A 17965-nucleotide genomic window follows, 5' to 3' on the forward strand; every position below is an offset into this window, starting at 1 on the left:
AGCTCACATGGAATGACATAATCCTATACATATTAAAACATCACAGGGAGTGCTTAGCAACGCATAAACCAATCATAACCCAGCCTCAGCCAGCCCACCACACAGCTATAGAGTTACTCTAGGTTACTTCATACATCCATTCTCTGCACACCATCTATTAACCCCAAGTGATGCTGATGTGAGAGACATTTAATAAGGATACACTAGCATGCTATGGAATGTGAAAATGATGAAACTAAATCTTCGATTTCAGCACACTGCACACGAGACACCAATTACACCAAACCAGAGAAAGCGTGCTGACAGGGAGCAGGCAACAAGAGAGCAGTATGCTGCCAATATTGTTGTATCAAATGCATGCAATAAATAATGGCAGCTAGCACAAAAATGAAGAAAAAAGGATGGAGAAGGCAGGGAAGAAAGGAAATTCAGATATAGAGCACATATTCCTTTATATAACCAAGACCTACGTAGTTCACAATTATGAAACTGACAGGGATCTGTTTTACCCATAACAAAAACAGTAATAGTCTTTCCAACAGGCTCCATATCATGTCTGTTGTGTTTTATGATCTGGTAATTAGGACAGTCCTACGGTGGCATACAGAGCCTGCATATTTCACATGCTATGACATTTATGTTCAGCTAGCATTTCCTCAATCCCATGCCATGTAACCTTTCAGCTACATATCCTATAAAATGATCACACTAGCAGCAGGCTCCTGTGCAGCAACACCTAGCAAGCAGATCTCCAGCCAGCGTGAGAAACAACATCTCCCAGCACTCAGCAGGACGTGGTGAGCCAGGTAGTCTCACAACAGCTGGAAAGCCACAGGTAACTCCGGGCTGATGTGCAGCAGAATTGTACTGAGACACATTCACAGTACAGGGCTTGTTGGGAGTGTTAAGATGTGCACCTTTCAAAGGAAATCACAAGGTGTGCCACAGATTTATGAAGACCAGTGCAAAGAAAACTGAACGAGATTAGAGAAGGTGCCAAAAGCCACTCACAGAGGTGCTCCACTTTTCCTTTATACTGGTCTTGATAAATCAGTATCAGTGCATCTCTAACAAACTTAGTGAATGCTTGCTGATCGCCCCCCATTTTTACTTAGCAAAAGGTGCTCATGCCAAGTTACTGGTATTGGCTTACAAAGAGCAAGGCAAAGCAGGAGGGCAATCAGGCTCCATCTGTTACAAGACAAAGAGGCTGCCTGGGTAACATCCTCAATTATACACTTCTCTGTACACTTAGGATGGTGGATGAAATGCAAATAATTCTGAGCCGATGCATAATTAAGCAAATTTTGCATTCAAATGTATGCAGCTTGAAAATGCACCAATTGAATCCCACAAAAGGTGGAACTCAATTGGTCCATTTTTAAGCAGCAGAACCTTCACCATCTCTGATTTATTTACACCTAATGGACCATCCCTACTGTGGACTGGCGTAGATACATTTAACCCTGAATACTCTGGTTTGAAAAATATTTTTATTAAAAATAAAATAAGATGGCAGTTGAAGAAGCAAATAACTGGAAGAACATATAGCTAAAACACACATTAACAGATAAAGACTGTCATTCATGCAACAATCTGACTGAACAACATTGAAAAAGGGGTGGTACAAGGCAAGTGAACCGAGCATGTAGGTTCTCATGCAATACAGCTGCTGATAAGACTGCCTTGTGTGTAGCCATCATTTCAGACTATGCTGCCATGTAAGGACCTACACCAGTCTAAAGGCTCGTACACACGTCGGATTTTTGCAAACGACCCGTCGTTTGGACGTCAAATCGGGCGTGTGTACAGTGTCGTTCAGCTGATAAGACTGGACTTGAGCGATCTGCTTGGCGGACCGCTCAAGTCCAGTCTTATCAGCTGAACGACAGACTGTACACACGCCCGATTTGACGTCCAAACGACCCGTCATTTGGATGTCCAAACGACGGGTCGTTTGCAAAAATCTGACGTGTGTATGTAGCTTATGACTGATACACACATGCAGTCTTGATTGGCCAATCTTAACACTTCCATGTAGTATGAGGGCTTCCCCACACAATCTGAGGGCTTTCCCACACAATCTATTCATAGTATTCAAAGTCTGTTGGCCCTCACACTACATGGAGCAGGTAAAATTGGTCAGTTATTAGCCAAAATGTGGTGTGTATGCACTTAAAGGAGAACTGTAGTGAGAGGTATATAGGGGCTGCCAAATTGATTTCCTTTTAAGCAATACCAGTTGCCTGGTTATCCTGCTGACCCTCTGCCTCTCTAATACTTTTAGCCATAACCCCTGAACAAGCATGCAGCAGATCAGGTGTTTGACATTTTTGTCAGATCTGACAAGATTAGCTGCATGCTTGTTTCTGGTGTTTCTGCAGGCAGATAGCTCAGCAGGGCTGCCAGGTAACTGGTATTGCTTAAAAGGAAATCAATATGGCAGCCTCCATATACCTCTCACTACAGTTGCCCTTTAAAGGCACACTGATTAAGACCTCAAGCCTGGTTACACACCTTCCATTTTGATAGGCCAACTTTGCCACATGTAGTATGAGGCTGAACAGATTGGTGTAGCTAAGCTCTCATACATGGGTGATGGTAAAATTGGTTAGGGATTGGACAATCAAAACAAAGTGTGTACCAGGCCTTACTTGCCAAACATACAGCAATCTGACCAATACTGCCACATCTGTGTATTATGCATGGCCTACCCATGGACTCTATTCAAATTTACACTTAGTTTATTCACCGTTATACTACATATATTAGGTAAAATGAGACAACATTGTGCACTTTATGGTCACCTTAATGGCCATTGTAACTCTGGTCAAGAGGTTTCCACCTTGTGCTATGCACAGCTTGCTGGCAAGCTTACCAATACAATGGTTCAGTCAAATTGCTGTATTCCCAGAATCAAAGAATCTGATTGAATCCTTAAGAGCTAAGCTAGCCAATCACAATTGTATACACAAGCACCGTGGTTTCTGCAGCCAGTGATTTTTTTTTCCCATGCTCAAGAACATACTAGAAACAGATGTATGCTGGATCAACTCACACCACAAACCAAATCCATCATTTCTGGAATATTTTATTTATATAGAAATATTTAAAAAAACATGAAGTAGCACCATTACTTAAGTTTTACCTTTATTTATGTAGAACTTTAAATGTCAGAAAAATAAAACTCTTGATACAATTTCAAATCTTGTTTCAGCAAATATAATATTAGTATTTTGACCATGAGGTTAAAGGCCCTTTATCATAAAATAAAATATACTTTTTTTTTTAAACTTTGCTCAGTAAAGTACATTTACGCTCAAGTCACATTACCTACATATACATAAACAAGTAGTAAACAAAATGTAGTAAAATAGAAATACTAAACTAGAGTGGTGCAACAGAATCTTGAAATCGCCACTGAAATCTATTTATACAAATGTTAGAAAGGAGTCAAACGGCTTCTTCTTGTTGGCTTAATATACTCATACATTTCAATTTTTTGTAATAATATAGAATAAAATAGGCTTTATATCACGGATTAGAAAAGTTGCTGGGTGAAGCAAAATTTAAAACCTTGGTTTTCCAGGAACCTATGTTAAAAAAAAGAAAAGAAAAAAAAACTCCATCCCAACACAATACTGTTCAAAGACTTTGTAGGATTTTTTTGTATTTTTTTTTCTACAACGTGTGTATCTTCAACCTCCCCCCACTTCAACCAGTGAGATATTAAAATAATACAGTGTTCTTTGCCAGAAGGCCATACTAAAAATAAAAGATTTAAACCCAGCTACAAAAAAAAGTTCACTGAACTTAAAATTAAAATACTTGTAAACATCTTTGCAATATGAAATATAATTTTTTTTCAAGTCAAAAAAGAATAAAATACTTCAATCTGTATTAATGCAATTCGTCTTTAAAACCTTTTAAATGCATTTCTTATAATTATATATTTATATATTTATAGAAGATATGTTACAATTTAATAATTATTTGTTAAAGCTGCAGTATCATGGGGGATTTCCATGGGGCTCTTTGTTCTCCAGAATAAGTCAAATGGGAAAAAAAAACACATAAAATAAAAAGGGAAAAAAATGTAGACATAATAAAAGCATTTAATATTTAAAAATTGATTGGCTTGTCAAAATAACATTTCTATAGTCTACAAAGCTACACAAAAACACCCCCCAAAAAATAAAAGTAAAAAAAATATATATTTAGATTTTGGAAGAATGGTCTTTAAAAAGTACAGTGTGAAACTGCTTCTAAGATGGTTTTGATCGTACTTAAAGCATGCAATAGATTTTTGTTTTCCCAAGCTGCAATATATGGGCATGGGAAGGGTTATGCAAGTTCCCTTTAAGAAAATAATAATAATAAAAAATTATATATGTGCTGATACTGCTGCTTTAAAGCCACATTCCCACTTGGCAAGGTAGCAACCATTCTTCTACAGTAAGAGCCCTTGTTTCCACAACTCCAGGCCTTGTTGCTTTATTTTAACCCCTCATTGTCCATAACAGTACCTCCCAGCAGTAAAGGAGTTAAAAGGGGTTAATTTTGCTATGTGCCTATATCCAGTTTGAAAGTCAGGCCTTGGGGCCTCACTGCAAATGGCAGAGAGATCATATGCACAAATCAATATTGCTTCTGGAGTGGGTGCATGTAAATTAGCTGCTGCAAGGTATTTACATAAAGAAGCAATAGTGGATACCACTGAGTTAAATGCACAAAAGGGGCCCTTGTTAAAAAGAGACATGCACTTACTATTTGACATCTGGCCCCCTGTATAAACCATCATTTGCCTTTGAATTTGCATGAAAGGCTACTACAAAGACATCTACAACTTACCCTCTCAGAGTATAGAGCTGGAGGGCATAACAAAAGCAAGATCACAAAATAATATATATATATATTATTTGCATATTAATATATTACAATATATTAATATATTAAAGGTTCTGGTAAATAATATATATACAAAAAGACAAACACACGTGTATGGCACCATACAAGTGGGAATGTAGCTATAGGGCATATGTTTGTATTCATAGTACAGAATAAAAGAAGGCTTGAGTGTTTCATTCTAGGAGAAAATGCGAATGGCCTGAGTGACTTCTGTGTGGCACACTGGGCACTGTGGCTCATTCTTCTCGCAGATGCGGTTGGCACACTCCATGCAGAACAGGTTGTGGCCGCAAGGAACTAAGGCAGCAATCACCTCGCTCTCAAAGCAGATGGAGCAATCACGGCTGCCTTTCCTCCTCATACCTGACGAGGAGGAAGAGGAGCTGGAAGAGGAAGAGCTGCTGGAGGATGAGGAAGAAGAGGAGGAGTCTGAGCCAATGTTCGTGTAGGTGGAGTAGCTCAGGCCACCGCCAGGATCACTGCGCACTCTGCGTGCCAAAGGATGCTCTGGAACCACACCGCTTCCATGCAAGGGAGGAGAAAGCCTGGGGGGAGCAGTACAGCCCACCCCATTGATACGTCGGTGGTTAGAAAGCAGCCCATTGGCATTGTTTTGGTAGGAAGATGGGCTGGCACTCGTTGACCCATTACGTTCAAACTGGGACCAGAGCAAAGCAGTGCCAGGTGGAGCTGGGGCAGGGTCAAAAGGGGAGTCAAAAGCCAGCTCAGTGCAGTCAGGTGAGATGGTCTCGCTGGGATACACGTATCCATTGCCATTAACGTTATTGTTATTGTTGCCATTGTTGGTGAAACTGAGGGCAGGGCTAGGAGGGCTGTAGTCAGCCAGCCTTGTGCCATTGGTACCACCAAAGTAAGAGTCAGTGGAGGCACTGCCAAGAGAACTGGAGCTGTCATTACGATAATTTGAGAAAGTCTTGCGTGACCCAGTGCTGGAGTTAACACCCGTGGTAGGCTTACTCCACAGGCTCCCTGTGCCATGTAAATCAAAGCCAACATCAGTCCCATTTGCATGAAAGTCATTCTCCTCAGTAAGCTCTATGATCCCTCCAGTACGGACAGCAATGTGTGCCTCAATTTCCTCCCGTGCACGATCAACATTTTCTGGCATGCCCGTAACTTCAAACACCGGCTCTTTGTCCCTGCTAGGGGTGACAATGTACGTATGGGTCTGTTGCTGGATCCGTTTGATGGTAGCCCCTTTAGGTCCAACCACTAAGCCCACCACTCTATAAGGGACCCGAACCTGAATGGTGGTCTGCCCAGGCAGGTTTGGAGGTCCAGGCACTGACCCCCCATTCAAAGCATTCTTATTACGAGAGGCTCGGATCATTGAAAAGTGCTCTGCTGCTGAGATGATCTCTCTCCTGGCCATGGCTACATCCTCCTTTCTCCCAGTCACAACAAAGACAGGCTCCTCCCCACGGACCGGGGTCTTGATGTAGGTGTTGGTCTTCGCCCGCAGAGCTTTGATTTTACAACCTGGGTAACAAACGGGGATAAAATGGCCAATTACTCCTTGTGCAAAAACAGAATGACCCATAACAAAGAAAAAACACTGTGCTCCCAGCACCAGCAGCAAAGACACCAACATTAAACAAGGGTACAGCTAAAGGTGGGCAGATAAAGAGCACAAACTGCAGTGCCAACACAGCACAAAACATGATCCACCAGCACCAAGAGAAAGCACAAAGCAGCATGCAGCAGCGGCAAAGCAATAACAATCATAAGACACACGAGCACAAAATGACATTCACATGGCAAATGTACATACACTGCTCTAACAAAACCACTACCATGCAGGCTTAGTGCACAACATGCAATTTCCCAGCAGATCAATGGATCAAAAAGATAATTTCTTACAGGTCCAGTGGATTTTGCACAGAAGCGATTGGAAAACACTATCGGAAATCTGGTTGAACCCACTGGTCTGAAATTATCAATACAACCCATTGATTTGACTGGAAATTGCATGGCATGTACCATGCTTATGCCTGGTACACACTATGCAATTTCCCATTGGATCAATGGGTCGAATCAGTCTAATCGATTTTGTACAGAAGTGATAAAAAAAAAATGTAATCAGAAAATATATTGTACTTGTCAGAAATGATCAATTTGACCCATCAATCTGGCAGGAAATGGCATGGTGTGTACCAGGCATGATACAAATCTGCCAGATGTGGTGGGCAGCGATGATCTCCCCCTTCCCTCTCCCCCCACCCCAGGCAGGCAGATTTGGTCCTATAGGTAGAAGATGGTGCAGATCACTGCTCAGCATAACATTCCAGCATTCACAGGCAACAACAAAAGCGCCAGCCTCACCTTGCCTGCCGACGATCTCGGCCACATGCTCGGAGCTCGGCACCGGCACACACTCCGTCATATTCACGCTCTTTTTCCGGGGCTCGTTCTCGTAGATGGAGTTGTCGTCATTGTCCAGCCCGAGCAGGGAGAGCTGATCCAGGGCAATCTGGAGGGCTCGCTGGTCGTCCAGAGCGTCGCCCCCTCCGCTGCCATTCCTCTCCATGTCTGCAAAGAGCGAGCTGGGCATGGTCAGGCTGCTCTCGCCGCACTGCTCAGGAGAGACACAAAGGGAAGCGAGGAGGAGGCCGGCGGGACTAAGGAGAGAAGAGAGGCGGCTGCTGCGGGAGGCAGTGCAATCACGGGGTCACCCACCTTCTCTAGTGGGATGGAGACGCAGCTCCCCGCTTTCTTTGTGGCCACAATATGCCAGAGATGGCAGCGTTTCTTTAAGGAGCCCCTCCCCGGCTCACTCAGCGTTTTTCTCCCCTCCTGTCTGAGCCACTGCAGCCAGACGGCACTGGAGGGGGATAAGAGGGCCGTGACGTCACCGGCAAGGCTTGACAGCACAATGGAACTGACACCGGCGAGGGCTGGCCGTATTGGCTGAGTGTGGTTCTATAGGGCGGGCCTGGGAAGTCTGGCACGCCCCCCGTGCCCTCCTCTCGGCAGAAAGAGCGAGGAAAAACTCCTTTCTTTGTTGTCTAATGCAGAACAATAAAGAAGCGAGACGCGGGGATGTGGGTCCGCCGCTCGAGACGTATTGATTTTCAGCCACCATATGTTGCTTTCCATTTGAAAAGAGGCATCTGCAGTATGCGCTGCCAGTGACGGGGTGCCCGGCTGTCCCCAGTGCTACTTCTCATTGGCCGCCGACCCCAAAGTATCTCCTGAGTCAGTCAGTAGCTGTAGTATGTACCAATAGCGTGCTGCTGCCAGATTCTGCTAAGCTGCTTCACTATCTGCCTCACAATCAGCAGCATCACTCTCCTTTAGCACTAGGAAGTGTCTGAATCTGATCTGATCAGAATGTGAAAAAAAATTGCATGTGTGTATATTCGCTTTCTCCTATATCCGATCAATATCACATTTGAATATCGATCAGATAACTTGCTTCAACATGATCTGAAGTGATAATTGCATGGTGTGTAGCAGCCTTAGGCCCCATTTACACTTAAAAGCGCAAAACGCCGGCGTTTTGCCAGAGTGATTTTTCCACGATTTAACGCAGAAAAATCACTGGACATTGCAGCGATGTTCCTGCAATCGTTTAGCGCTTCTATAGCACTGAAATGCGATCGCTAGGAAATCGCCTGAAAGTTGTGCAGGCTACACGTTTGTGTTTGCCGATTTGCGCTAATCGCTAGCGATTAACGCAAATCACTTAAGTAAAAACGGGCCCATAGGGTATTATACAATACAATAATAATACAATAACATTTGTAAAGCGCTTTCTCCCATAGGACTCAAAGCGCATAATAGCACTAGCGCTTTAAAAAGCGCTTGAGCGTTTCGCCGAAATCGACGTCAACAAATCCTAGTGTGAATGGGCCCTTAAAGAACCTGCTAAACAATGAGCCCATCCTTAATGTCACATTTCTTGTCTGCCTCTCGGCTCGCTTGTTCTAGATGTCGATACGCCCACTACAATAAATCCCACGTGTACAATCACGCTTTTTTTCCATTGCAGGACATTTATATAGATAACTTTGGTGCCTGCATATATCTTCATCTCCAGTAATGTGCCTAGAGTGAAGCAAATTCATCATGACATAAGCATTACTAATTGGGATTACCGCAGCTCTCTCCATCCTAAATTGTATGATTAATATGTACAAAAGCAACACATCTATGACAGTAAATGCATTGGCAGCACACAAGCTGCATATTTAATGCCCATCTTTGCAGCTACATCCAGCACTGGAGCAGGTACAACGACCTTACGTGTGGGTTGGGCTGTTCCACATTGTACGGCATGTTTGGGGTTAAAATCCTGTCTGACACAAAGCAGGAAGACAGCGTTTACAATGCCTATTCCCGTTTGACACGTTGGGAATCGCTAGATAACTCAGAGGATGGAAAGTGGCTAATTTAATTTGTAGCAGCCTCAGCTGAGGTCAATAATGATGCTTTTGGGTGATGATCTAAAGGCTACAAACTGGGAAGAAACTTCAAGTTGCTCCAGGGAAATGTCCAATCCAGGATAAATCCCCTTCTATTTGTTACTGTGCCTCACATAAGATGGGTGACTTCATTGTATGTACATCTGTTATGTATATTATCTTAATCTACAATGACTTCTTAGTAGTGGCACCCTGAAAATAATACCAGCCTCATCATAGATAGACAATGGTTGCTCTCTGCAGACCTTGCCTCTTCACTTTTGCTGGATTAGGGATATGTCCAGGCATGTGGATAGCTTCCCAGCTAATACCGAAGACCTCTTTTGTTCTGCACCATTGCATTGTCGCAGTCGTGAATGAGGAGGCATATGAGGAGGTCAGGGGGACACAATATGTCATCCCCCTGCTACTTAGGCTGAGTTTACATGGACAGTTTTGCAGAGTTAACATCAGAGCTTTTTTATGCCCTACAAATTCTCGTGTATAATTTCCATGCAAAGCAGTGTTTTAAAGGGACCCTGAGCAGAGAGGTAAAGTGAAAATCTGGACATACCTGGGGCTTCCTCCAGCCCCCATAGCCCGTGAGGTCCCCCGGCGTCCTCTTGGTCCCTTCCGTGGTCCCGCTGGCGGCTCTGGTAATCCGGAGACTTTGGCTGAAGTTGCGTGTGTGCTCCCCTGGCGGGTCATCACAACAGTCGCCATAAGCCTCCTGCACATGCGAGGTTCTCTAAAGACTGAACCGTGCATGTGCAGGAGGCTTATGGCAACCAGCTTGAAGACGTGCCGGGGGTGCACGTGTGACTTCAGCCAATATCGCCGCATTACTGGAGCCGCCAGTGGGACCACGGAAGGTACCAAGAGGATGCCCTAGGTAAGTCCAGATTTTCAATTTACCCCTCTGTTCAGGGTCCCTTTAATATTATTATTATTATTTATTGTATTTATAAAGCGCCAACATATTACGCAGCGATGGACGATAAATAGGGATACATACATTGTAACAAGGGGTGACAGACAGAGCAATAGCAAACTGTTTTACAACATAGCACAAGGTTATACATGCAATCAGGGTATAAAATGCGTTTTACAGAGACCCAGCAAATCAAGTCCGAGTTAGTCAATGAGAAGGGTGTCATTGCTGTGGTAGCACAATTAAGAAGGACACCTTAAGGGAGTGGAGAGGGGGGGGGCTGCCAAAGGCTTACAATCTAAAGGGTGGGGGAGGGACACATAAGGTAGGGTTGTGGAAAAGGTGGTTGACAGAGAGTTAGAGTGTGGTAGATGTGGGGTAGGCCATTTTAAAGAAATGTGTTTTGAGGGCTTGCTTGAAGGTGTTAAAGGAAGGAGAGAGTCTGAGGGGGAGTGGAAGGGAGTTCCATAGGGTGGGGGCAGCTCTTGAGAAGTCTAATTAATATTATATTAATATAATATTTAATACGCGTAAGAGGTGTCATCAGCCCTTACTGATCAAATAAGTCAGACACTTTGATAACCAATAGCCACCCTCTGTGCAACATAAATCCTGGTGCCTGCACTCCCACTGGATCTAGTCTGGCACAGTGTCAAGCCCTACAGATCACAAACAGAAAGTTCCTTCTTCCCACATACTGTATGTACTCGCATGTGATTTGCATACAATACTATCCTGTGGGAAATCAAAAACCCTCTCAAATTTGCATGAATTTTGTAAAAGAAAAAAATGATCTGCTAATGTATTTTTGTTTTCAGTTGCTGAATGTCAATATTTAATAAAACCGCAAAACGGAAATGCAAGAAAAATGCAAGATGAAAATGCAAATGCAGGAAAAAAACCGCATATAGCAGAAAAAGCATGTTTTTCAGCACATACAAGTGTGCTCTCACCGTTAACCATTCAGGTATACAAGTGACAGTTTCTCTCCAGTCAGGACCTAGTTGGACTTGCTTAACCCTCACTGATAAGGAATTACAGCCATACAACTCTTGCTTGGTAGAGAACAGCTTCTGACTGCAGCGGGTAGATAAAAAAAGGTCAAGAGTTAATATATTTTAACTCTAGGAAACTGAGACTGTGAAAGACTATCATTCAGATGAGGCAATATAACATTAAAAGATACACAAGGTGACATGATGAGATAGACGTGTACAGTGGGATGCGGAAGTTTGGGCAACGTTGTTAATCGTCATGATTTTCCTGTTTCCTGTATAAATCGTTGGTTGTTACGATAAAAAAATGCCAGTTAAATACTGTATATCATATAGGAGACACACACAGTGATATCTGAGAAGTGAAATGAAGTTTATTGGATTTACAGAAAGTGTGCAATAATTGTTTAAATAAAATTAGACAGGTTCATACATTTGGGCACTGTTGTCATTTTATTGATTACAACATTTTTAGAACTAATTATTGGAACTCAAACTGGCTTGGTAAACTCAGTGACCCCTGACCTACATACACAGGTGAATCCAATTATGAGAAAGAGTATTTAAGGGGTCGATTGTAAGTTTCCCTCCTCTTTTAAATTTATCTGAAGAGTAGCAACATGGGGGTATCAAAACAACAGGAAAATCATGACAATTAACAACGTTGCCCAAACTTTCGCATCCCACTGTATGTACAGTGCCAATCACACAAATAACTAAGCTGTGTTTCTTTTTTTATTTCTCTGCCTGAAAGAGTTAAACATCAGGTATGGAAGTGACAGTTTCTGTCCAAGTCGGACTGGGTCAGACTATAGCATAACCCTCACTGATTAGTAGTTACAGCCATAAAACACTTTTCTGTCAGTAGAGTAGATTTGAGCTCTGGGATACTTCAATGAAGGTGTCACTGAGCAGAGACAATGAAACAGTAAAAACTTGAAACTAGATTTAAATATAAAATAAAACTGTGGGATATCTAAAAAAGTCATTTTTAGGAGAAGATGGATAGATTTAATTAATTCTTTTTCTTATCAGTTTATTTTCACCTCGGATGTCCTTTAAGGCAAGGGTCACACTTGCTCAAAATCGTGTGTGTTTTCTGTAACACGAAAATACACATAATTGTGATCAGTGGAAGCAGTGTGATTTTCAGCGGTAAAAAAAAAAATACCGCCACTGCTGCTTTTCTTCAACAGATCATACACAGTGCACAGACCCATTTGGACATTGAACAATATTATTGGTCCAGACTAGCACTTGGGAAACCTGAATGGTGTGCGACCACACATGTGGATTCTTGATCCCTGCTGTAGGCCTGGGACCCACTAGAGTGCTTTTGCAGCACTTGCCGGTCACTAGCGATCAGCAAAGTGCTACACCAGTGGATCCCTATGGGCAGTGGCGTAGCTAAGGAGTTGTGGGCCCTGATGCAAGTTTTACAATGGGGCCCCCCAAGCACTCTGCACATAATAATTGATACAGTGTCTGAGGTGCAAGAAGGTGATGGGGAACAGTTTGTTTATGATTACCACTATTCAAAGTATCTATACAAGTGATTATTATGAGCACAGGACCAATAGAGAGCTAATACTGTAGTTGAGGGAGGGCCCTTCGGGGCCCCTCTGGCCCAAGATCCCCGATGCAGTGGCTACCTCTGCAACCCCTATTGCTACACCCCTGCCCATGGAGTTAGTCACACTAGCAGTGTTGCGATCGCAAAATGCTTCCTGAAGCATTATGGAAGTGATCCTGGAGCGATCACATCAATGGCTACAGTAGCCAAATTGCGATTGCTCCAAGAATCACAGTGAAATCGCGGCACTTCCATGATGCAGCAAATTGCGGGTGCTTTACAATTGCCACAAATCACCTATGGAGGGTCCCAGGCCCAGGCAACTTTCAGGCTTAGTTCACATTATAAATTGCAAACGCTGAGCACTTTTTGAAGTGACTTTACCAGCGTTTTTGAGAGATTTGCGCTTTTTTTGTAAGCACTTTTGTTTTGTGATTTAAGCTTTTCTGTTTGCAGACAATGAGGACGTGAACTCTGACCTGGAACTTAATATCTTTAGTGTAATTTTTTATGAAAATCAATCACAAAATCGCTTTTCCAAACGCTTTTTAAAGCGCTTTGCTATTTTCATATACTTTCCATTGAAGTGAAATGGTGCAGGACCTGCATTTGCAATTGGAAAAAATGCTCAACATTGAGATTCACTTTTAAAAAACAGTAGCGCTTAAAAAAGGCTCAAAGCGCTCATAGTGTGAACAAGCTCTCACAGTTGAGCGTGGTGTCAGACAATATAATATTATATATTCGGTCCCCTTCTTACAAACAGGTTCCATTCCAGGAGTTTGTTTGCAAGTTGAGTCCTGTGGTAAACATGGTGAAACATGGATAAATGATTTACTTCTGGACAACTGGGAATTTGGACATATAACATAAACAATGTTTTGGGGTTGTTTTCAATGTAATTTTGTGATTTTAAAGTGTTAACTACTTGTAATACTGTAACATGATTCGACAACAAAAATATGTAATACAAAAACAGTATTATATATTTTACACATGGTGACAACTTTGTTTGTATCTCTGAAACACTGTAATTTGAGTAGTTTGTAAGTAGGGGACTGTCTGTATAGTAATGGTATGTTCACATTGGCGCACTAGAAGTACGGTGCAATGGATCCATCGGCATAAGGCGATGCATGTAGTGCATTACCGCATAACACAATAGTGGCAGTGAAGCATTATTTCTATATACTGTATGCTTTACTGTATTAATCGCAGCACATTCATTAAAATTCAGTGCATGTTTTCCTCTCCATTGCATTGTTGTTTTGACAGAGAACACAGCGCAACTCCCCACTGTGAATCAGAGAAGGATTTATGAAATAGGGCCCAAGGAAAAGTAGTAGCTTTGGCTTCCCATGATAGTTTACTGGCTATCTGAAATGGGACAAAGGAGGTGGCAGTTGGGCCCCTTGACACACCACTAGACCCCAGGCATCTGCCTAGGTTGTCTTGTGGATTGATCCTGCTTTGCTCTGAATGTAGCCTGAAGGTGGCCATACACTAATAGATGGCCACCAGCTTGACCATCAGATCCCTCTCTGATTGCATCTGAGCCCACACACTGTACACAGATGTTCAATACATTTCAGCATAAAATCTCTTGGAAATCTGTGGAGCTGTTATTGTTGCCTGCCACCCCTGGGACTTCTCCATCTAATGTGCTCTCCCAGGGTCTTGCCAGCATAGCTAATGCTCACCTGTCCGCTGGAGCACTTCCCTGTGTCTTTTCTACATGCCGCGGTGCTCTTCTTCTCTCTTGCAGTTCCTTTGTCATGTGACAAACGCTAGAGGTCTGGCGTGTATGCTGCTTGGCCTCTAGTGTTTGGCCTTTAGCATATGACAAATGGCACAGGTGCCCCAGGAGCCAGGAGAGAAGACACTGGACATGAGAGGAGGCATGCTGGGGGATAGGTGAGAGTCAGCTCTGCTGCCAACACACTGCTTTGGACACTCCCTATCCACTGCCAGTCAACTAATATCTTCCGTCTAGCACGATCAACCAGTTTGGTAAATTTAAGCTGAAAATTGATCAATTGGACATTGTGGCATCCATTTCTAGCAGACTCAATGAAAGTGATCGAATCTGCCGAATATTAAAGGGAAAAATTGATGTGTTTGGCCACCTAGCTCAGAGGTTATTAAAACCACCCCCAGTTTATGTATCCCAAAGATTGGAGGTCTAGTGGCTGCTGCTGGTTTTGCTATGTAAATGGATGGACCTTTTTACAGGGAGTGATTCTGATGTTCATTGCAATGACATGCTGTTTCCTCTGGATATGTAAATTACGCGCAGCAGCAGATTTTCTTGGGCAGACGACCCCCACTCCTTTGTTCACTGCAAGTGCATTGAAACCATTCATCTGAGCCTCTTTGTTGCATAGGCAGGAAGACCCCTATCCATCCAGGCTAAACCTGTCTGCTGTAGCCTGAACACTGCTCCATGTGTATTCCCAGCACTGTCACACCAGGAGGGGTCATCATAAAATCCCTGCATCATCCCCATTGCTGGTGTGATTGCACCTACTATCAGTACAGTAGGCACATGAAAACCTACCTAAACCTATGTTATGACATATCCCCAATGCCTTTCTAATGAACAGCATAAAACATAGAGTATGCAATGCTAACAGACATTCAAAATGTCTTTATTGTACAGGATCTTTACAAATCACCAGGCTTCAACTTAAATGCACCAAGAGAACAAAACATCATTCTGTGCCTTATTTATCATAGCAAAGCAATGGATAGAGAAGGGATCCCGAGTATGAAAAAGGAGCACAGAGGTTACACGCTATAACATCACATCTTCACTGTACTTCAGCTGGTAAGTGGTTAAACGACATTTGGTAAGTTGCAGACTGATGCTTTAAGCAAATATATATACTGAGCAGAACAGATGGTCTTTAGATCCCATTGGATGCTGTTTTCAGAGCCAGAACACTGGATGATGTCATCCACCACAGCAGTTCAGGTGGATCTGGTGGAATCAAGAGTCTAGCCAAATCCCAGAACTTGTAACACATTAGCACACCTGCTTCAGCGTTCATGTGAGTGCATGGAAATCCTCAGAGGTGCTGCAAACAAAAATGTAAAAATCAGGCTGCAGTTTCTCTTGTTTGTGCTTCGTGACAGTCATCAGTGGTCATGCAAAGTGCAAGCACAGAGTCCAGACCTGTGTTACGGATATCTTGGCTCATGTTATTAATTCAGCCATTAAAATGGAGCAATGATGCTGAAATTAGGCTTAGTTTACAGTGAATCTGAAATCAAATTTAGAAAAAAGTAAGATATTTACATGAATAAAGGGAAGCCTCAGGCACAGGCATGTGCACAGGGGAGCCTCATGGCACTCAAGAACCCCCCCTCCTTTCATGCAACCCACTAACCCCCGCCCCTTCTCCCGGCCTTCCTCCTTATAGGACTGCAACAGGCAGTCTTTTGCACTTCAGTAAGAAACTCACTGCTGGCTCCGCTGGCACCCTCACCTCCGCCGACAGATAAAGGGACAGCCACATAGTCAACAAGGTGAAGGAAGGAACAACTTCCTGGTAGCCCTGTGTCTCTATTGGAACCGCATCATGTCACCTTAACATTATGTAACAGTAGAAACATGGCTGCCAGAGGGAGAGACAACAGGACCTGTGAAGAGGAGGGAGCACGCCGTGACAAACAGGTCTGACTGAGTCTGGCTGTGATGTCATGTGACTCCATTGAATGCAGCCAGTGCCTGCTCTGTGAGTGATTATGTGTATATCTAGGGGCAGGTGGAGGGGCACAGAGGGATGGTGTGGGAGTGAGTAATGCAAAGTCCAGTGGACTTTTATTAATCCAAAGACACACAGGCCCTCTTTATCATGGTAACAGCCAGGGGCATTGCTAGGATCCTACTGAAAAATGGGCATGCCCACATACCAGAATGTGGGTGTGGTCATGGATGGAGACAAATTTATATGAACTGAGCAGCAGTCTAAGTAGGCCTGACCAGCAAAATGTTGAATGAAGCCCCCTCTCCATTAATACAAAAAATAAAATATGCAGCATCCTATATAATAAAACGGCTGTGTCCCTGCATCCTCTGTCCCTGTGTCCGTGCATTTGGCGTACTGTGCATGCACGGCACGCGGGAGGAGTGATTCCCAGTGGGTACCAAGCCTTTGGCATCAACAGGTGAAGTCTAGAACTTACAACACCTCGCAGTGTCTAGACGTAATAATGCTCACATGTATCCGGACTCTTGGAGAAGCATGTGACCAGATGCAAACCTTTGATTTGCTGAGATAATTTCCTGCTTTAGTTCAGGATCGCAACCAGCAAATCTAAACCTTACAAATGAGTAGTCTGTCCAATGATCACATGCTACTCCACGTGTACACAAACATTACTATCCAAGAGGTCCTAAGGCAGAGGGGCAGAGGCATACTTACTCACCTTTTCAACTACTTGATAAATTACTACAGTAAGTCAAAATGATTTAACAGGTAGATTCTCCCTACAGAAGCAAGCTAGGATTGAAACACATGCACAGCAGCAATTTACCACAAGTTGAGAGTGAATTAAATGCATATATTTAGAGTGGCTGGATTGTGTACTGGTTAAGAGCACAACCTCTGGCATAGGAGACTTCCTATTTAGTAAGCCAGTACTTTATTATTATATTATTATTATTTAGTATTTATATAGCGCCGACATCTTCCGCAGCGCTGCACTGCAGTAAGAAACTCACTGCTGGCTCTGCTGGCCCGTGGAGTATCTATTCAGTTCCTATTCAGTAAGAAGTCCTTGGGCAAGACTCCCTAACACTGCTACTGCTTACTGAGCACTCCCCTAGTGGCTGCCTCTCAAGTGCTTTCAGTACAACAGGAGAAAAGTGCTACACAAATGTTAGCATGATTAAAAAACAAACAACAAAAAAAAAACCTGCGGAAAACATGTCATCACCAGTAGCACATAATGGGTTTGATTCACAAAGCGGTGCTAACCCAGTTAGAGACTTTAGGCGTGATAACCATTGCACCACGCTGGTGAAAAGCCAGTTGAGGTGTGATAAGTTTAGGCATGATAAGTTTAGGCATGATAAGTTTAGATCGCGCGCAAAGTCCCGCACGCAAAGCAGCACCATTAAACTCTATGC

The 17965-nt window shown here is 43.1% G+C and overlaps 1 protein-coding gene and 1 long non-coding RNA gene across 3 annotated transcripts in view; both read right to left on the reverse strand.

The window, feature by feature from the left end:
• Positions 1-3133: 3133 nt before the first annotated feature.
• MEX3B (mex-3 RNA binding family member B) lies at positions 3134-7792 on the reverse strand. The gene is made up of 2 exons (XM_068272499.1): positions 7252-7792; positions 3134-6408 (listed from the first exon to the last, which is right to left on the reverse strand). Exons 1-2 carry the CDS (start codon positions 7478-7480, stop codon positions 5087-5089), a joined length of 1551 nt encoding a protein of 516 aa, XP_068128600.1. The 5' UTR covers positions 7481-7792; the 3' UTR covers positions 3134-5086.
• Positions 7793-15490: 7698 nt separating this feature from the next.
• The window catches only part of LOC137561236 (uncharacterized), a 121679-nt gene continuing 119204 nt past the window's right edge, over positions 15491-17965 (reverse strand). For both annotated transcript variants that reach the window (XR_011029937.1, XR_011029936.1), the window contains exon 3: positions 15491-15908. This is a non-coding gene — a long non-coding RNA (uncharacterized lncRNA). The remainder of the gene's footprint in view (positions 15909-17965) is intronic.

The sequence above is a fragment of the Hyperolius riggenbachi genome, chromosome 3, assembly GCF_040937935.1.
Source record: "Hyperolius riggenbachi isolate aHypRig1 chromosome 3, aHypRig1.pri, whole genome shotgun sequence".
Classification (NCBI taxonomy): Eukaryota; Metazoa; Chordata; class Amphibia; order Anura; family Hyperoliidae; genus Hyperolius; species Hyperolius riggenbachi.